Here is a 22,240-nt window from a genome sequence, read left to right as displayed (position 1 = left end):
CCTATATCATGGGATTACAAAGTATGTTTATCAAACAAAGCTATTTGCCAAGTTCTGCTTTCCAGGTAATACATGTCACCTCTTTATAAGCACAAATCCATGCCTGTCAGTCTTCAAAATTGCACCTTTATCTCAACAGGTTGAGACGAACCTACCGGGCTGCAGATGGATGGGTGCCTCTGGGTTTTCCAGGTTTAGTCATCAAGTGTTCTGCCAAGACGTGTGGTATGCCCCCCCCCCCCCCCCTCCTTTTTCTTGGCTATTCCTGTCTTCGAATTTGAAAAAAAACAAGCAAGCTTGTATATTTAAGTGAGAAGCTATACAAAAGTTATATTATTTGCCTTTTATTTAAAGGAAAGTGGAAGACGGTTCGTTTTCTTCTCATGCTTTTCCAAATCTTAGTTTGATATTCTTTTCTGTTAAAAGCTTCCTATTTGTGTTTTTTCCCCTCCCCACCCTCTTATTTAGTTATCAGAAAAAAATATTCGGTATAAATATTTTAAAAAAACAAGATCAAAGTGTTTCTTATTTTAAACACTAAAAATGCAACATATCTAAATTTTATGACTTAGTATATGTGGTAGAGAGTGAGTGATTGCTATCAAGTTAATTTGATTACATTGCCCAGCTCCAATTGGGCAAATCAGATGTTAATTATAAGGTCTCCTCAGACTGAATTCAGTTCTCTCTTGTCTTGATGAATGTAAAGGTCACATGTTTAGACTTTGTGAACATGGCTTTTTTTTGCCAACAAATAGAGAACAATTGTACAATATCATAATAACATTATATTTGTATCTGTATTTGCATTAGAAACAGTGGAACAGTGGTCTTCAACCTTGTGCCTTTTGAAAAGCTCCACCCCAAAGGAGGCTGCATTGAGCCCTCCCCACATTGGACTTTCCTGTTCCCCACATTTCTCCACTCTTCTGGATCATTGCTCCATGTGTGTCTGATGGAGCTACACGAACCCCTCACGTCAGAATTTTATGGTCAGACCCAAACTCTCCTCCTCACAAAACAGCACAGATGATGTGTTTTGCTCCGCAGATATTCAATGAAAGAAGAGACGCACAGGAGAGATGGATACCTTTTCTGGACCTCCATTTATGCGCTTCTGGGAAAAACGTCCATTGGCCTGGCTGGTGGTGGTACCTGTAGTACTTGTGGCCGTGGCCCAATTTTGTGAAGCTTTTAATCTGGACACAGAGAAACGTGTGGTTTTCTCTGGACCACCTGGAAGTTATTTTGGCTATTCTGTGGAATTCTTCTCTGGTAACCCATCCAGGTTAGTCTCATTATTTCATCATTTCACAATTATAAGTATAAAATCAAAATCATTTGTGTTTTTCCTTTTGAAGCTCCACTGTAAAAATAATTATCTTATTGTATTTATGCACATTTTTCATTCATTCATTTGTGCCCACTTTGAATGGATTCCTAACTGACTTCAGTTCATTGAAAAAAAAAAAGCTGAAAAGAAATGTAAGACCTTTGTGCACACGTGCACGCGCACACACACATGCACACAAAAGTACAAGCGTGTGCATGTGCGCGCCCTCAACTCCAGATCCAGTCCAAAAGTGATTGGAAACAGACATGCACGTCTGTGTGTGAGTAATGTCACACTAAAAGCACTCGTTTAAACTGCAGAAAGTTATTATTCTTGGAAAGTACTTTATTTCATTTTAGGGGAAGAATGAGTGGAAAAGCTCATATCAGATTTTTAAATAACTACCAGGAGTCACCTTAGGTTATTTCACCTTTGTCTAAAGGCAGTTTTGCACACATATGGTACGTGGTACATGTGTGTGGATGTGATGAAGTTCTTAGGACCATTTTTATTATACATCATTTGATGAGATTGTTTGTGAGTTTTAGCCTCTGCCAGAGTGCAGGCTACATATTGATTTAATTGTCAATCTAAAACAGCCGTAGGTGTTGTTTGAGACATAAGAAACAGGATGTGTGAAGTCATTTGGGGGGAGTGGATGACATGAACCTACAATTCATAATGCCCACGGGACATTAAAAAAAGGGTTCTGTTTCACAATGTCACTGGTTGTTTTCATACCTAGAATGTGAAGGTGGTGTAATTGTTATCTTTTTTTTTAACTTTATGTATTTGTGAATTTTAGTGGTTGGCCCTGATTGTAAAGAGAGATTGGTAGGTCAGTGTGTAGATAAATTCTGGGAATGCTGAATGAAATTAATTCATGGAGTTGCTGACATTGAAGGATTTATCTTGTGACAGACCAGTGTGAATCAAACCATTCTGCATTCATTCATTCAATGTGGTTGTTATAAACAAGACAACAGGAGAAGGATGTGTTGCAGGACTAGAATGTTTTCATTTTGCTAAAGAGGTTAAAAGTTTATTTTAATTTCACACAAAACCATACCATGCTTTAAAGCCATACACAACGCAGTTGAAGATAAGGAGATCAAAGATCACTATGGTACAATAGGCAATTGACAAAAACACTATCTAACTCACTAATTGGCTACACTAGCTATCACAATATCCACTTATGTCTCTTAAACCCTTCCCACCTGAGCTTATGTGACCATAACAACTTTAGAAAGCTGTCACATCAAACCTCTACAACTGAACCCTCTGACCCTGGAAAATGTCAACAAGCCATTTAAAGGAAATCTTTTTGATTGAGTTATACACCTATATACACAATTAATTAATCCACCCTGATACAAAAAAAGTATGTATGTTTATAATCTGCTATCATATGTCACATTTGAATAATAAAATATCAGAAATGATTGGTTTCTTTTGTGATACGTTTTAATAACAAAATCGTTTCTCCACCAGAACAATGGCTTTGCTTTAATCTTTCTTTCTGGTTTCCAGTGTGAGCATTTTGATAGGAGCTCCAAAGGCCAACACCACCCAGCCTGGAATTATTGAAGGAGGAGCCATCTTTCTGTGCCACCAGAACCAAACCAACTGCAGCATTATCAACTTTGATAAGCAAGGTAGAGTGTCTTGGACATTTTAAATTGGCTCTTTGCTTGACATAAAGTGTCTTGGTCAAAAGTATGATTTCCTTAGCATTTTATAGACATTTTTAAAATGACTAACTTTCCTCAAGTCCACCTCTTCGTAAGATGTTCACTTTTGGCTGTGGGTTCCGTTTGCATGGTTGCACTCAAATTGTGGTAGCTGTGCTGCCTCCACCTCAAAAGGATAATCACCTCCATCAGGAAGCCAGCAAGCGATAAGGGCAGCAATTGATGATCATAGGGTTTCCGTTATTGTATACGCTCACTTACAATACTGATATTTTATGGTATCTCTGAAATATATTTTATGAAAAAATATGCTTTAAACACCTAAGGTAGCATATAAAGGAAGATAAAACATAATCTATAGATTAGTATATCTACCTACAGTTTATATCTGTACCTAGGCTGCAAGGTACCTGCACAAAAAAATCTGTGACCTATCCCTGATTTGTTAGATACAGATGAATAAAAGTTTAAAAAAATAATAATAAACAGTGTGTGTTGAGCAACAATTCCTCCATTCAACCTAAGGATGTTTTTAATGTATATTTTTGTATATTCAAGAGTTTTGATGTATTAAAAATATATTTCTTTAAAACAGTATTTACACTGGAACTTTGATCATCTATAAATAGTGCTTCTTCTCAGACTGGAGTCTGTGAATGGATGATTAAATGGATGGACCTAACTATCACTAATATTATTAGCAGATGTAATGCTATTGTTTTTGGCTGCTCCCCAAGATAGAGTAGCTGCTACAGAGTGGGATCAGGTCACTAGCATCCAATATACGTCAAGATGACATCTGCTGTTATTACTCCCACTGCTCAAAAGTTTTTCCCTATTGGGACAGAATAATAGAGAAATTACAACTTCACATATGAAACCTTTTTTCTTTTGTAGGTGATCAGTATTTTTATATAAATGATGTGAACACTCGGGTTGAGTTCAAGTCCCATCAGTGGTTTGGAGCCACAATACGTTCCAATGGCAAACATATACTGGTAAGACTTGATTATTTTAGACTTTTTTAGATTTGTGGGTCTGTATTCTATACCTTTTACAATATCTGTGCCTTTCAGGCTTGTGCTCCTAGGTATTATTGGAGAACTGAACATGAAAACCCCTTTTCTGATATGACCGGAACTTGTTACTTTTCAATGGACAGCCTCAAATCCTTTGTGGAATATGCTCCTTGTCGAACAGGTAAAATACTAAAATGTTAATGTAAAATGTATACATGAGTTATCCTCATTTTACTGTACAATGAACACATGTATTTTTTTTAAATTGTAGAACGACATGGACCTGCAGGACAGGGTTATTGTCAAGGAGGATTTAGTGCTGACTTCACCAAGGTGAGAACAATATTTGTAATCCATTTTATAATTAATCTTTGCATTTTTCACTAAAGTAGGCGCTGTGGTTTAAACAGTTGATAACAAACTAAAATAGTTTATTGTAACTTCAGAAGAAACGTTGTTTCACACAAATCCCTGCTATTGTGTGTGTCAGGATGGAAGGGTTGTTCTTGGTGGACCAGGCAGCTTTTACTGGCAAGGTGAGCTTTCGCAAAGAGGGATAGTATCTTGAAATAGAGTTAGTTGAAATAGATCATATAGTATTTTGACTGGTTAGTGTCAGCAACTCAATCATAATTTTAAAGGCAGATAAACTATATTTCCTAATTGTTTTCTAGGTCAGCTGTTTTCAGCCATGCCAGATGAGATTGTTAAGGCCTACTACCCTTCATATTTTTTACTGTCGGTTGCTGGACAGATTCAAACAGGGCAAGTGCAGGGAAGCTACGATGACAGTTACTTGGGTAAGGAATATATATGCATATAGTAAGTACTATTAAACATCATAACCACCAGTTATTTGTTTTCTCGTGGTACCACTGTGTATATATAAGTATATGTACTGTAAAGTCACAGGTCATTATTACTATTAAATTTTGGTCATGCACATGGAACAAAATATTGGATACACCCCTCAGGACATAATACCTTCATTTATAGTAGATATTCTGTATGTAACATGCTGTGTAAATGTAATACTGCTGCATTTTTTGCAACCACTTCAAATCTGATTCATCTCACTGCAGGTTATTCTGTGGCTGGTGGCGAGTTCAGTGGGGATGGTGAGGAAGGTGAGGGCGGCCATGTTGACAGTGTCGAGTCCCAAAATACACACGTGGTTGGGGTTTGTTGACCCCCACAGCTCAAAAACCACTTAGTCTCCACACACATGACTGACTATAAACCCTGCAAATTTGACATATATGGGAAGGAAAAAATACCTCTAAAAGTGTAAACATGGTTTCAGTCTTTTATCAGCTCTAACCTTTTACGACTTGCTCTCTTTGTTGCAGATTTCATCGCAGGAGTTCCAAAAGGACTCATGCTGTATGGTTTTGTAAGGAGTACAATTAAATGGATTTATTCAAAGTATTTATTAAAAAAGATGAAAAATCCTTTACCAGCAAAAATAATTATTTCAACTTCATAAACAGTGGTTTAATCAAAAATTGTTTCACAGGTGTCCATATTCAATGCAAGAGATCTAAAATCACTGCTCAACGTGACTGGAGAGCAAGTATGTACAATTTTGGCACATCTTAAGCAAGTTTACATTGTGTATCTGTCTTTTATCTGTCACAAATTTTACAATAAGAATTAGTGTTTAAAGCAGTGAGTGCAGGTTTTCATATCAACTGATAAAGAGGATACATTTTCACCAATTGGTGTTTTAAAGGTGCAACAATTAACTGCAGTCAGGTCTGGCTTGTTTTCGAAGACGTAACTTAAACTGCCTGTTGTGCTGGATTAATTGGAACAAAAACCTGCATCCACTGTGGCCCTTTGTGGAATCATTTAGACACCCCTGGTCTGAAGGTTTACACCAAAAGAATTTTCCCTGCAGAGAGGTGACCTGCACTAGGTCAGAGTCTGGGTTTACATTACATGGTTACTGACTGCTTTGCTTCTCGGGATAGTTGGTGTGGACTATGTGCCCGTGTACAAAATAAACAGTTAGGAAAATAGATTACAGTTACAAGATAAAGTATTTGAACCCATTCACTGTGCAGGGTGTAAAGTAAATCGGACCCTATTTCAATTCTTGACTTTGCCTTTTGTTTCAAGTTGTGCTTACCTTCACACCGGCAGGTCGACTCAGTTCTGACCTTTTTATTGTTTTCGAACAGTATCAATTTGAGCTGATCTGTGCCTTAAGTGGTATATTTAAGTCTACTTTTGAGCTGTTCACAATAGGAAATGAATTAATACTGTCAAAAAGGTATACTAGTTGCTCATCATTGGCACATAGATTGACAGCTGGATGATGACTGGGCTATACAGGGTGGTACAAAAAAAAGTTGAACTTTTGAACCTTTCAATAAAACCAAAAGTGGTGTAAGAAGAATATATAGTTCATAATCAATCAAACCTTTAAAACATGCCATTTGTAATTTTCATTAATTTATTTTAATTTAATTCATGTCCTTTTGGATGGTGTTTTTCTGTAAAAAATGATTCTTAAAATCTGCTGTTGAGATTCTTAATTAATTGAATTCCCATTTTTTGGGTGACCCTATATTTCAATTACTGTTGCTGCTCGTAAAACGTATGAGCATGTCATCAACCTAAAATAGTCTATCTTTTCTGTATTTGGGAGGTTATCATCGTTTGTCGAAAATTGCCAGTCTAAGCATGAACGGTGCTAAGTAAACTGTTGTAATGAATGATGTGATTTTAGGGCTGATATACTCTGTGGAATAATGCTCTGCTCTGTTGGCTCTTGGACTAAATTGTTCAAGTCAGCTGCAAAAATATACCAGGCAGGAGTCCGTGTTGCTGGATCAAACCTCAGAATTAGTCCATTGTTATGACAGGCTTTGAAGTAAGAGTTGTGAAATTTGAAGTATTTCACAATGCGTACTGTTACTGTGTGTCAAAGTTTTGATTTTGGTCAAAGTGCCTCTTGTTATTTTACAAACAATAAGATACAAATCAAAGAGATCATTTGAAGTCTGTGTTTTGGTTGATTTAGGTGCCGCCTCATTAATAATAATGAGGACCTTAGTAAAATATCTACTGTTGTTTGGGTAAAAAATAATTGTTTGTTTACGTGTGTTAGCTTTGACCAATATAGTGATGATCCGAAACAAGTCAAACATATAAAATTATGGGCAAATACAGTACTACTCCCTAGGCATAGTTGACTATTTATTTATTTTTTAACAAGAAGCACTGTCTCATTCTGACAATAAATGTCACAAATGTCTCTAGTTTGAAGACACATCTTAAAATTTGTGTCCACCTTTACTAGGAAGTGATGGTCATATCTCACATAGAAAAAGTCCTCAAATTTTATCTCAGTAAATTTAAAGCTTGCCCATTGGCTTATTTCATTTCTATTGATAAAAGCTGCTCTGCATGGTCTCTACAGAAGGAGAATCTCCTTTTTAAGGTGTGTGTTTCACTGGGGCCTCTAATCTCATTTCTGTGTAGAAATACTACAAATCGCCATGAATTGAGGTTGCATAGGGATGTAATGTGACCCTTAGTTATCTTGTGCAGTAAGGAATTGAAACATGCACCAAGTGAAATGAGATAAACGTTTCAGTACGTTTCCTCCTTTTATCATCCTTACAGAAGCTCAAAGACTGAGCTTCTTGAAAATGGAGAAGTAGGCACCTTTGGGGATTGTGGGATGTGAGATTTCCAGAGAAGACGCTTGGGTTGATGTTAGAGGGTACAAAAAGCTGGACATGGAAAGAAAATGAGGCGATCTATGCAGAGTGATGTAATTAGAGACTAACTGAGTCTTGTTTTTAATGTCTTCCAGATGGGGTCCTACTTTGGCTATGCAGTGGCAGCCACTGACATCAACAATGATGGGTGAGCACATGGTGTGACTGTGCACAGATGATGGAAATATGGGTAAAAGAGGGGAAATGAGAGACATTTGAGATGGCGTTTATGAAATAAAAGTTAAGGCTTATGTCATTGTAACCAAGGTCAAGTATGTCAAAATTTCCCACGCTAAGTCATCTAAATGTATAGAGACTACGTCATTGTATTGTTATTCTTTTCATTTTTTTTTTGTTTAAGGGCATGGTTCAAAGAAGAATTTAGGGAGGCTTTTAGGTAGCATATAGTACCACGTCGGGAGATTAAAATGGTATCATGATTAGAAATCATTATGAAATCCACTTCAGTTTCCCTTTAATTTATTGTATTTGGCTATATCACCAACCACAATTGACTAGTTCTTTACTACTTTGCATTGTTACCACTGCCCAGTTTTACCATACATTTCCTCTGACACCCCCCAGACTGGATGACCTGATAGTGGGAGCTCCAATGTTCATGCACAGAGGGTCCAATGGGCGCCTCGAGGAGCTTGGGAAAGTGTACATCTACCTCCAAAACGGTCCTTTGGAGCTTGAGCCCAGTCAACAGCATCTACTGGGCCAACAGCCATTCGGTCGATTTGGCACATCACTGGCACCTTTGGGGGATCTCAACCAGGATGGATTTAATGGTATGATTACTAAATTATAAATCTCTGTTGTATTTTTAGCAGAACTTCAAACACATAGACAGTCAGTCTTTATAGTACGGTATGGCATTTAGTTGGTAGGCCTCTTACTGGAAGCTGCTCGGCACAAATCTGCTCTATTGACAATACTAATTGTATAAAAGAGCCAACAGACACAAGCTGCTTCATATTGTGTGCTGCTCATGTTTGCAATCAGATATGGCCATCGGCTGTCCTTACGGAGGAGAAGACAAACAGGGACTGGTTCTTATTTACAACGGTTATCCCATGGGATTGAAAGACACGCCTACTCAAGCACTCTCTGGCCACTGGGCTTCCAGCTCTTTTCCTGCCAACTTTGGTTTTGCACTGCGAGGCAACACAGATCTGGATCTAAATGGTTACCCAGGTACTGCATTCCACTCTCAGGGAACTATTAAACTTCATTCCCCTCTGTGGTAACTCAATTTGATTCTCAAATTTCCTGTCTTGCAGATCTGATTGTTGGTGCTTTTGGGGTTGACAAATCAGTTCTGTATAGGTGTGTTTATGGCACACTGCATTTTTAATGGGAATAGGAACCCTAGTTTACTTATTTTTTTGCTAATATTTCAATGTGTTTTCACTCAGGTCTCGACCAATAGTAAATGCAAGTGCGTCTCTTAGTGTACAGCCAACAATGTTTAACCAGGAGGAGAAGCTTTGTGAGCTTTCCACAAGAAATGGAACAACTGCAGTATCTTGGTATAAACACCCACCCCCTTCACCAAAACCTCCAGCTGCTACTTATAGAGTAATAGGATGATTACGCATAATAGTTCTGTTTGAAAATAACCGAGTATGGAAAATATGACTATTGTTGTGCAAAACCCCTCACCGTTCTATTTGTGCAATTTAGAATTTCCCTTTATCAAATGTTTGCCAGTTCCCTTTCCATGTTGCGTTTAACTACAAACGTATAATTGTAAAAACAAAAAGAGGAAAAAAGAGCGGAAACAGATTAAGTTTTCCAAAATTTTATGTTGGAGCTAAACCAACCAACTGCCTAGTAATTTTCAAACAAGGTGCATTAAAGCAATGTATTTTTGGGCTGTTTGGAAAAATACAGTGAATAGGAGAAAATAAATAGAATGCACACAGTACTGTGACTAGATTGCAAAAGTATAGTATAACATAAACATTAGTTTTTTTTGTCTTTTTTTCATGCATGCATGATTTTTATTTGTAATATTTTCTCCTTCTTTAGTGTCAGCATCAGTTTCTGCCTCCTGGCTCATGGAAAGCACCTACCATCTCATTTAGGTGAAACACTCACGCGCACCCACCCACATGCATGCTCACAGATGGTCCTGATTACAATACCTTGCTTTCTTTGTGCGCCCACAAGCATGCTGGACTTAAATGCGGTTAAATTGGCTGTTAACACGAAGATAAAAGTGCAATTGGGTAAACAGAGGGTAACCTGTTGGGCAGCAAAGTTTAGGGAATTAATTGATGCTATTTTGTGTGTGCGTGTGCTTTACACAAAGTGCTTGTGGTGTGTTATACATGCTTATAAATATATACATAATGCTTTGCCTTGTTTGTATGTATTTAGACTTTATGGTGGAAATTCAGCTGGACAGTATGAAGCAGAACCAGAAAGAGTCGGTTAGAAGGACACTGTTTCTAGATAGTATGCAGCCCAGTTTGGTGAAGACTTTCAGCCTTACCAATGGACAGCGTCTGTGCCATGACACAAGGATTTATCTACGAGTAAGTCAGTCACAATAATGTTTTTATTATATTTCTCAACAATAGGGATTATATATACATCGTTTAGTAAATGGCATTAATGTTTTGGAAAACGTTTAAAGTCATTTCCTAATAGAAAAGGTTTTGAAGTCTTTTTGAAGTGCAACTTTAAAGGCACTTGTGACCTAAAAGTGAGCTGAAATGACTACAGTACCAATTATCTCATCACTCAGTGGTTGTCTGATCAAACAGTATGGCTGACAAAAGCATGGCGGTACTTTAGTTTTTGACAGGATAAGAGATGGTTTGACCTGGAACTGACAAATATTCCCTCACTGTCAATCAACATGTATCCCTTTTTGTATTTCGTGTTTACTTACATCCAACAGATGGAGGAAAGCCTTCTAAAAACAAATCAGACAAACATCGCTTTTGTTGATTATCTGGCCCTGCTCCCCAACTCGTGTCATGTTTAATCACCAACAAGGCTCAAGTATTGACTGCCTTACACTTTTTGTTCTGGGCGATTAAATAAAAGCAAATATTTTGATTGAGATCAGGGGTCCCCATAAAGTTCTTCCTCACTAAACTCACCCAAACAACTTTTATGGCCCTTGCTTCATCGTTTAAGACTTTCCCTAAACCAATGATAATAATAAACGCTGATATATTCCATCTGTCTGAGCAGATGGCCCTCAATGCATAGAGCTGTAAAATATGTGCCTTGCAGAAATAAATGAGTACTTCAGTGATTACGTATTGTTGCATGTTTGGATTTCCATCCATCTGTGTGTTAATAAATGTATCCAGAACATGGCAATTGTATGTTGGATGCAAAATGGAAAACTTGGGAGATATTCCCCTTTCTCACATAAGTGCATTTTGACTGGTTTCAGGCAGAAGAGGAGTTTCGAGATAAACTCTCCCCCATCGTCATCAGCCTGGCCTTTAATCTGGATCCTCAAGCCCCAGAGGACCAGTATGGCCTCAGACCCATCTTGAACTACCAGACTGAACAACTAATAGAACAGAAGGTATTTTCACCTTACACTGTCCCAAATCTCTGTGGAATTCTAATAAATAGTATCATCTATACACTGCATGACATACTAATCCTGTTGACAGGCTAATATTTTCTGGATTTCTTTATTTTCAATCATGTGCCTAAGGGATTCATCTGTGTAAATTGTAGAATGTGTGTAGATATTACATAACCAAACCAAATATTTCTACAGTAATGCACTATCCATTCACAGACACACATTTATTTGTTCAATTAACAAAGCATAACAAAATGTCCCTTTGATAGAGAGTTTTTTGCAAATGTCCAAATTAGTAGCACAGTGAAGCTCATCTCTTGTATGATGCAATTTTGAAATTGCATACACAGAGGTTGCAGGCAACCATTTTAAAGCTGACATTAAATGCCCAACCTCTTTATAGTAGTTAACTGCATATGGTTCGAGGTTAGGGTCGACCCCAATAGAGCAAGAGCTGATTATTGGACTTTGGTCTCCAGTGGTAGCTGTTTTTCTTCTCTCTACGCATACGATAAAGGTTTATGGAGGACTGCTGGTGAGCTTTGGTTGTGCAAAAAGCGCACAAGGAGAGCTGACAGATCTGTTTGGGTGGGGTTTCAGACATCTGGATGTGGTTTGCTTGTACATGTTGCCAGTTCTCTCCTCCATGGAGCAAAAGCCTGAGCGTCAGCACGTGAACATGTCATACATGTGATATAATATGAGCTGTGCATGTGATGTGCACATGTGAATGTGCACGTCACGTTATGGGCTTGTTAATTTATGGGTGAGCATTATAAAGACTGGAAACCTTCAAAGAAAGCCAAATCCATCTGCTGCTATTATTGTATCTCTTCATTTAAAACAGGAATGGCACATCTATAATCCTTTTATCAGTTAGCAGAAGAACACAAATCATTGATGGTCTTATGATATTTTTGGAGAGCTAAAACTTTGCATTAAGGTAGTACTTTCCAGGATGTGGCATGATTCATGACTGCAGACTTACTGTCAGTTCTCACCATTGTATACACACTGTTTGTTCCACCCACCTCAGATTTTAAACAGTATGACAGTGTTTGAGACAACAAATTTAAAGGAAAAAAACGTTGAAGTTGAGACAGTTTTCTTTCTCCTGCTGAATTACATTCCTCTATGATCAGACATGTAAATGGGACAAACTGCAAATACTCATCGATTTATGTTTAACGTTAAAAAGACCTGACAGATTGTTTTTATCTGATTATAGTCAGGATGTCATCAAACCTCTGTAATTTATCATAGTTTCATATACATTTGATCCCCCCCAAGATCTTATTAATACAGCCAGACAGCGATCAGATTAAATGCAATATGAGAGACAAAAAGTCTAATAATAAAAGAGCAGAGCAAGCAGACTTGTCATGTATAGCGCATTGGCCGGACGAGCTGATGGCAAACATGCCTCGCTTGGAAAGATGAAGTGAACATCAACAAGAAATGATTACAATCGAAACCATTGTGAGCATTTTCAGCTTTGAGTGTTGGATGGCCAATATCCTTGAGAGCAAATAAAACCAGGGACTTGAAAGTGAATCTTCCCTTAGACAATTTTAACTGTTGCCAGGCTGATTCTTTGGCCTCTAAAGCATTCTTTTTGAATCTAATGTCTCCCATATGTTGGCCAGAAGAGGGTAACAATAACAGTACAGTCCAGTATGGAGACGGATGGTTGGCAGAAAAACAGGAAAATAAAGAAAAAGGAAGGAAAGTCCATATGTCGCGTTATAGTCAATGAGATGAAATTCATCTGAGCTTGCTTTTTTCTTCTTCTAAGCCATCAAACATGTAAAGGCTGAAAAAAACAACACATTATAATCATTTAACTTTTTGAAATGTGGATGGTATGCTTAATATCTTACCCTCAAAAATGTAATAATTATTTACATTGCAATTATCCTTTGTTCTCGTTATCCTTGGTCATACTGTCTCCATTTCACAAATTGTGTTTCCTACATTAGCAGATTTACACTTTTTGTGGCAAAATGAAAGACAGCTTTTGTGGCTGTTCTGTGTCATATTTAACTGATTTATCCTCACTTATCCTTTCAGTAAATCATAATTCTACTCTACTAATGTCTATAAACATCCAGATCCTTGCAAGCTTTGCTGTATATACTACATAGTACATTGTATCTGAGTTTTCTTCCCACACTATATAACTAAACCCCTCTCCCTCTCATCCTTTTTTTTTCTTTTACCCCTGCTGCTTTCTTAGGCCCAGATTCAGCTGGATTGTGGAGACGACAACATCTGTGTCCCTGACTTGAAGTTGGCTGTTTATGGGTGAGAGGAAATCACCTTTCTAGTACTTTAGCGGATTCACTAAAGTTAAACATGACTCTTTTGGGTGATATGTTTCTTAAGGAAAGATTTATCACTCTAATAGTCGTGTGAAACACACATTGTAGTTGCTACAATGTACAAGTGTTTCTTATTTCTCTGGTTTACCATGAAAATGTCACAAAAATGACACAATTGTTTGCTGTCATGCATTTTAATATCCAGCCCATAGACTATACTCTATATACCGTAGTCAAACTTGACCCATTTTGACTCGATGTGTATAACCGGTATAGAAAAAGACTGATTGGATCTATGCCTCAGATTATAAATACTATTAACAATAGCCAGGAATACTTCATATTCAAATTCTATTTTTTCTTTTCGCTTTTTGTGGTGTTACGCTTGAAGAAAAATATATTAAGCAAACTTGAAGGATGCACACGGTGCTCTTTTCTTGGGAGTACTGTATGCATAATTTATTTTACCAGTAAAATAAATAAGCATAATAGTTGCATTCCCTTGTTGTAAATGAAGCATGTCAACCTAGACCAATATTTAGCATAATATTTAGTTTGGGAGAAATAAAAAGAGTAAAGTATACATAGTCACGCACACCGACATTGTTCTTTAATCAAGTAACATTGTTTGTGAACAAGTCCAGCCTTCATTTGGTGGTCCTCGGGCCAAATCGGACCAGGCGGAAAACATTCAGGTCTGTAATAAGGGCCAAAACAATGTCACAATGTCTCTTAGCTAGAGAAACACAATCAGAACTCGAAATGTTCCCACAGTGACCCTATATCATGTTATGCCTCTGTCATAGGACTACAATGAAATCATTCAGCAATTTAATGGAATAGAACATCTTTTCAGCTTTGGCTTCAACAGAATGTGCCTCACAAGCGCATGGGATGTGAATAAATAACCTCACCAATTTAAAAAATATATATTTTGCTCACGCTCACCTTTATGCTGTAACACAGTAGTATATGTGTTACTTCCTTTGTATTGGCTTAAAATGCCAGGCCTAATTCAATTCAGATGGTGGTCTTACCTTGCAATGGACTGCTGCGGGGTCTGCACAGAGGGGGAAGGGATGACAGATTTTTTGTTTTAAAAAGGTACCCTGATTTTATGTTTTTTTTCTGGTTTGGTGACTCAATAGAAACAATGTCCTATTGGGCTGGAGTTGGAGAGCGTTGTGGGATTTCTGAATAAACTGAAAAGCATGTTTGCACACAGAGGTGTCACTGTTAACATGCACAAGAAGGAGGAGTCAAATTACCGTGATCAGATGAGGGCCATTGGCCTGGCCTGGCCGGTCATGGACAGTTTTGCACATAAGTGTTCTCTTGGGATTGCTTCTCACAAAGACAACTTGTGAAAATTTGGTATCCCGTTTTCCATTACATTTTGGAATAATTATTTTCAGGGAAACCTAGCGCAAAATTATAAGAAAAATGGAGAAACGTGCAATAGTTGTTGCGAGATCTCACCAGCATGTTTTTGCTGGAGGTCTGCAAACAGTTTAATGGTGTACCCCGCCTCCTTTCCACCTTTAGCTGGGATAGGCTCCAGCACCCCTACAACACTTGTGAGGATCCTCCTTTCTTTCTTTATTTGTCAACCATCAGTTTTCAGCCTCTTCCTGGCAACCCAATTTAAGGAGTAGATCTAAAAATTGCAGCAATGATCAAGTTTTGGAAATCGTCTAAAATGAATAACATTGCAAACAGAATGATATTGATGATCATAGCATCTTTTCATCACACAGTGACAGAAAAGAAGTTTACCTGGGAGATGAAAATTTTCTGAGCCTCAACTTCAATGCCAGGAATGAAGGAGAAGGTGGTGCATACGAAGCTGAGCTTTACGTGCTGCTTCCCAAAGAGGCTGATTACAGTGGGATAGTACGCAACAATGCGGTGAGAAAAACTTTTTGGGTAAACAATACGCATTGAAAAGCTATTAGATGTAGCTTGATTACTTTTCAACACTTTTTAGTTATTCTAATATCAATTAGTATGTAAATATAAGCATATTTATCTCAATACAATACATATCTATATGGAAAGCTCATTTTCTTTCTCTAATGAGGATTCAGTTTCCTGCAAATTAGTTTGTCTTTGGGTTTTTTTGCAGACTCTTACTCAGTTAATATGCAGCTATGAAGCAGAAAACGAGACCCGCTTCCTCAAATGTGACCTGGGAAACCCCATGAAACCTGGCACTAGTGTAAGAAATAATATGTTGTACTTTATTAATTGCATTTAAGCATACAGTATTGTAGACTTTTTTGTTTCTCGCTACAATTAAGTTGAAGCATGTTATTTTTTTTTTTGCCTCAAGCAGACTGAACTCTGTTTGTAACTTCCATTCAGGATTGTTAATTTTAAAAAGAGAACAGTGCTATGAAAACAGTCTATCACTTTATTATTTGGTGTTCAAGATCTTTTAAACTCAAAACATCAAAATGTATGTTTTTTTTCTATTATTTTGTGATTCATTTCAACACATTATATTTGTCTTTTCTAGTTTTGGGCAGGTCTACGGTTCACAGTTCCCAGACTCACAGACACTCATAAAACTATACAATTCGAGCTTCAATTAAGAAGGTAGGTCAATTATTTCTTAAGAAATACTGTCCTCCTACTGCACCCACCATATAAAAAGGGTTTCGCATGGTCAGAATTTGTGGTATTTAAAAAAAATATCATGGGCATCTTAGTATAACAATGCCTTGTTTTCCTTCCTAATTGAAAGAGTGGTCTGAAAAATTGGTCAATTTCCTGCTCCGTTAATTGCTTTCCCCTTACAAAACTGCATATTCAGATATAAAATTCAGCTTAAATGAGTCAAGTTGATAGAGTTAAGACTAATTTCGTTCAATATTTTCCATTTAACCATAAGCATCCCTGCTCAAATCAGTCACCTTGGCAAATGGAGTACGTACAACCTAAATGTTATTTGTAGTAATTATCAAATACAAGTAATTCCATGCATTCAGTTCCATTGCTAAGGCTATCAAAGAATCCCTAACTTTTTTTTTCTTCCACTGATGTATCTTGCAGTAAAAATGCAAATAACTCTGAGAGTGAAGTCGTTCTACTCAAGTTGGAGTTAGCTGTGATGGCTAATGTTATTCTGCAGGGGTGAGACATTTTTGATTTGGTTTACATCTTAATCATAAATTACATTTTTCCACGTCTGCTGTTTGTCCTGAACTTTCACATCTTATGTTTTAGTGTTTCTCGGCCCGACAAAATCTTTCTCCCACCCCCCAATTGGAGTGTTAGTCAGAGTCTGGTAAATGAGCAGGACATTGGACCTGAGCTTCAACAAGTCTATGAGGTATGCAAAAGTTTCCAAGTCATAATTTATAACTATCTATCTATATATATATATATTCATACATACATACGAATATATATGTATATATGTACATGTATATATGCATGTATATGTATGTATATGCACACAGAACATTAATTTATTTATCAAAATTCAAATTTGGCCTGAAAGGCTCTCTTGCAAAATTCTGTGAACAGGCGATGGAACCTGTATATTTTTATTCCCGTATGCTCAGGGGTGTTATTGATGATTAACGGTTGTTTTAGGCTCTTTTTGCATTCTCACAATGTTTCTTTGGTCAACTGCTGCTGTTTTTGTTGGGCTACACCGTCTAATGAATGTTTCTTACACACAAGAGCTTTCTTTCTTCTCCTGTGTTTGCATTGGCATTCAATCATGTTTGAGCAGTGGTTCTTCTCTCAACTACATAATTCCTTGTTTTTTCCCAGGATTTGAATGCTTTATCTAGTTCACCTTTAGTTATACCACTAAATGTAAAGAAATGGTGTGTATTTAGTTTAAAATAATCAAGCTACTAGTCTACAAGTCTTATACATATACTGACAGATTCTGATATCTTCAATTGTTTTCTCCCCAGAGGAACCTAGACAGACAAAACCCCAAACTAACACTAGGCATAGAAAATTATCTTTAGGTGATTGAACAATCAATATTATTGGGCAACGTGGAACAACAAAAGATATCTGGTAATCACATGTTCCAAAACAATAGCTATTGGTTTTTAATTTCCTGATCGATTAATAGTTGTTTAACTGTTCCTAACTGAAAATGTATCACCAAAAAAAGATGAAATGTTGGTCTCTCTTCTCATAATTCATCTTTTAATTTCATCTCACTGTTCCTCCACTTTTTGAAGGGAACTGGAGTTGGTTGACCTCAACCTGAAAACTATGTCTTTACTGTATTTACGCAAGCAGATTGAAACTGAGTTCTCTATTCACAGTTGGTCAACAACGGCCCCAGTACTGTCAGTCAAACAACGTTATCGGTGAGATGTCCACTCAGGGCTCATGGACACGACCTGCTGTACCCGGTGGAAGTGCTTACTGAGGGGCCTCTCACCTGCTCCTCCAAACATGCACTGAATGCACTTAAACTCAAGGTGAAACATAGCATCATTACAGCAAAAAATGCATGCATTGGACTTACACTTAATGTATTTATCCTCACAGCTCCAGTCTCAACCTACAAAAGATCACTCATCTCTGGAGTCCAGTTTGGAACATCAAATCCAGAAGAGGGAAACCAAGGGTCCTATGATTGGACAAGGAAACTTGGTACAATTTTATTTTTTGGCAAGCCCTAAAATACCTACCTGTAATAAATATACAATTTCCTGTTCAGGGCAAACGACTGCTTCCTCTGGTTGTGAAAATACAGTCAAATCTGTTTGCTTGCTTTTATTGGGAGTGGTCGTGATGCAACCAGTGTAACACGTAGATTAGAAGGGGCTGTAATGACTCATTTTTTCTTGCCTTTAATTAAGTATTTATAGTTGTTGTATTTCGGATGTACAAATTGTTACTTTGTTCCTGCTAACAGTGTTTGTCACATAATTATATTCACTTAAATTTAATGTAGTGTAGTGGAGAAGACTAGTTAGAACAAAGCACTATTCCTTGCAAAGTATTTGCATTCACATGAGGTTGTTGCAATTAACACAGGAAATGGGACTATAATGAGCCCTGGTCCACATCAGCTGCTGTCTGCTGTGTTTATGAGAAGTTAATTATCTTGTGGTCTCTTTGGCTGCTTGTGCACGCTTTAGAGCTCGTGACGTCTGTTTTCAGACTGCTCATCATTTTTGTTACACAACAACTTAAAGATGCCAGCAAAGATTGGTCGTACATTTTTAAAACTCACTTATATGAAAGAATAGATTTAGCATAATAATAATAATGAATGCCAATGTGTGCCCCATTTCAGACGTGTTCAACAGCAGAGTGCTGGCAGCTTGAGTGTAATATTGGGCTGCTGGAGAGAGGTGCCAGTGTTATCCTGAGTGTCCACTTCAGACTTTGGGCAGAGACTTTCCTTGAGGTGAGTCATCCATTTATCCATTATTTTCCTAATTGATTTCCGTTATGCTAGAAAACTGAAAGAGTAGTTATACTGACCTCTACTGGGGTAATTGAAGCCTCACATTATTGTGTTATTCACCACTCAAACACGCTTATTATGCCTTTTTAATAGTTTTACTAAAAAGTCTCACTAGATTTTATATTTAACAAATGCTCACAGGCAATGAATATTAATAATGACCCATTTTTCAGTAGCCATGTGAATTGTGTTCTCTTCTTTTCAGAGGGCCTTTAAACAGTATGTTTTGGAGTGTTCTGTTCAGTTCTTTATCAACAAGATGCCATATGCTATTAAGCAAAAATCCAAACAATTTGGTTCCAAAAAGGCAAGTAATTTTTTTTATCATATGTACCCTTGTGATATTGTCAATGTTATTTGTGTTCACCTGACTGATCGGTGAGATGACTTTTTCTTGTTCAGGTAGTGACTTCTGTCTTGTGGAACAAACCAGACAGCCTCTTCTATGTTCCTGTGTGGATCATCATTCTTGCTGTTCTAGCTGGGCTGCTTTTACTCTCACTGCTCATATTTCTGCTGTACAAGGTATCAAGTTTTGAAACCGGATCTCGTTAAAAATGCTGATTTTCACCTACCACCTACCACGAATAATCTTGGATCATTCCTTCGATTTATTGATTTGCCCAAACCCATGTTCTCATATTCTAACACTTTAAGAACATATCATTTGTGATGTTTGAGTGAATTAATTAACCTGCCACCGAGAGGCAAATATAAAATATTTTGCACAAAAATGGTTGTTAATAAAACAACAAAAAACTAATCTAATCTATTTTTTCAACATATACCAAGAGTAAACTAGTCTGTAAGTGCTGACTATATATAAGCTATACACATTTTTTCCACTATCAGAAACAATTAACAGAATGTGATTTAATTATAAATATATTTTAACTTAATTGTGTAATTTTTATTGCCACCCAACACAACTTTTTAAAAATAAAATAAAAAAACATTTAACATAACGCAATGTTAACGGATGGGGAAGGAAATCTATAAATTTTTATATTAGTTTCAAATTAAACAAATCCGTTTTTTGTAAATATATTAATATTTAAATATATATTTTTTGTATACATCACCCCCATAGATGGGCTTTTTCAAAAGGTCAGATCCATATGGTACCACAATGGAGAAGGCTCAGCTCAGACCACAAGCATCTTCAGAAGCTTAAGTCGGAGATGGAGCAGCTGTTCAACACAACTGGAATATTACCATATTCCTAAATTATTCCTTGACTTGTATGTGGGAGTTGTTGTTGGACATTTATGTGTGTTGGATCACTGGACTTCGTATTACCTGGTGCTGCACTAAAATATTAACCACAAAGATGAGGACAACACACAGTTAACTTCTCACTGCTGTTGAAAACATTTATTTTGTTCAATCGCCATATGAACAAGTGATATGGATATTCTTCAGAGGCACACACTTTCTACAGAAGGTAAATATTTTTTTAGTTTTGTGGTTCCATTACATTCAGCTTTAACTTCCTCCCACATTGGAAAAAAGAGTAAATTTGCTATATGTTTGAATGTAAGTGTAAATAGTTGCTTGTTTATATGCTGGTGGCTGGTCACAAGTCGAAGGCCCAGCTGCCCACTCGGTCCCCAAATGAGGACAGTCAGTATTACAAAATATACGGATGGCCGTTGAATACACATCAATGGCTTAAATTAATATTTGAGCTCAATCAATATTCATTAATGTTGATTTGACAATTTCATTAACCAGCCATCCTACTGTAAATGTCTGATCAGAGAATTTCTTTTGAATCCCCCTTTATTCCCCCTAGTCACCAAAAGATGCACACTGGTCCTTTAAAGGCCCCTTTCAGTCCGGGAAACACAAACAAAAGGTGTAAATGCTCTGGAATTTCTTCTCTCTGAACAGCTTCAGTCCAGTTTGCAGTTTTTTAGGTTTCAGTTTAGTATTTCTTGATTTTACTGATGTTCAATATTCATATTGCTAATATTATTATTTATGCACCAGTGTCATGTTAATTGTGAAAAGTTGTACTGTATCGCCTGCAGGACAATCCTGATCAAACTGCAATGTCTAACTTGAAAATGTTTTCTCCCATATTGGGAGGCATTATTTGTGTGTGTTGTAATGTATATGGTGTTAGAATAAAGCCTCATTTTCTATACCTGTATGTCACTGTGCACTGTAGGAATAAGTGTATATTTGTCATTGATATATCTATATATCATAAGAAGTGGCTTGAGATGCAAGTCATGCCTTTGCCAAAATACAAAGTCATGGCAGCTCTTGTTCGCATCAATGGATATCCATTAGTACTTTTTTTTAAGTAAGCAGAAGAAGCAGTAATAATGTGAAAATGTTTTCTTCTCTCCTTGGTAGTTGGGGTGTTCATCTTTCTGCTGAGTGTGTGCATGGCTGTTTTTGCTGAGTTCCACTGCATGCATGCTCTCCCTCCCCACCTTTGCAATAAAAGCTCAGCTGGCACAAGGACGCTTCAATGCAGAGAAGCACAAGTGTCCTGAGAAATTGACAGAACAACATACTTTTCATTTGGAGCAGTGAGTAACATACTGTCGCATATCTATTACAGAAATAGATTATGTATTAGTTCTGTGTGTGTTTGTGCATGTTGTTTTGTCTATGCATAGAACACACAAGATGACTCGTCTGTAATTTGAGTCTGGGAGTACATGAGTAAAGGAAAGCCTTTTATTAGACAACATCCTAAAAACTGAAATGTTGATGTGAAGTAAAAAGAAATATAAGTATAGTATTGGTTATCTTCTGTGTTTTTCTGCTGACTGAAATCTCTGCTGTCAGCCTGAAGACTGACTGATCCTTTGTGACATCCCCCTCCATTCAGTATGGCATGAGGGTGGCTTTGCATTTGCCCTCTGTTTTGTGCACCAAGTCAGCAGACTGGGTATTAGTGCTTTCATCAATGCAGGCACAAATAATATTGTGTCTATATGTATTACGGAAATACAAATGATTTTTTTTGTGTGTGTCGAGTTTCAATAAACTCACACTGTAGTGTACATATAGCATTAATATTATTTCAGGTTAAGACTCACATAAGAAAATGTGCAGGAATTACTCCCTTGGACCCAAATTTAACTAAATACATGTAAGTTGAT

At 37.1% G+C, this 22,240-nt stretch overlaps 1 protein-coding gene across 2 annotated transcripts; it reads left to right on the top strand.

The window, feature by feature from the left end:
* Nucleotides 1–166: 166 nt before the first annotated feature.
* On the top strand, nt 167–21,391 carry LOC144203558 (integrin alpha-5-like). 2 transcript variants are annotated; one of them, XM_077727077.1, is made up of 32 exons: nt 167–225; nt 820–992; nt 1,051–1,288; nt 2,867–2,991; nt 3,925–4,025; nt 4,104–4,227; nt 4,318–4,379; nt 4,537–4,582; nt 4,721–4,846; nt 5,129–5,173; nt 5,396–5,439; nt 5,563–5,619; nt 7,873–7,925; nt 8,363–8,571; nt 8,786–8,977; nt 9,064–9,109; nt 9,199–9,312; nt 9,815–9,870; nt 10,166–10,323; nt 11,199–11,336; nt 13,579–13,646; nt 15,421–15,571; nt 15,789–15,881; nt 16,182–16,261; nt 16,718–16,798; nt 16,892–16,997; nt 17,962–18,120; nt 18,191–18,295; nt 18,945–19,058; nt 19,324–19,425; nt 19,521–19,643; nt 20,209–21,391. In XM_077727077.1, the coding sequence occupies exons 3-32, from the start codon at nt 1,083–1,085 to the stop codon at nt 20,290–20,292; spliced, it is 3,168 nt and encodes a 1,055-aa protein (XP_077583203.1). In that variant the 5' UTR covers nt 167–225; nt 820–992; nt 1,051–1,082; the 3' UTR covers nt 20,293–21,391. The 2 variants fall into 2 exon arrangements, with proteins under 2 accessions (XP_077583203.1, XP_077583202.1); XM_077727076.1 differs by having other exon boundaries at nt 820–1,288.
* The last annotated feature ends 849 nt before the right edge of the window (nt 21,392–22,240 follow it).

This window comes from Stigmatopora nigra, chromosome 10, assembly GCF_051989575.1.
Source record: "Stigmatopora nigra isolate UIUO_SnigA chromosome 10, RoL_Snig_1.1, whole genome shotgun sequence".
Classification (NCBI taxonomy): domain Eukaryota; kingdom Metazoa; phylum Chordata; class Actinopteri; order Syngnathiformes; family Syngnathidae; genus Stigmatopora; species Stigmatopora nigra.
Note: the sequence above shows the minus strand (reverse complement) of the source record. Positions and strands in the feature narration are given on the sequence as shown.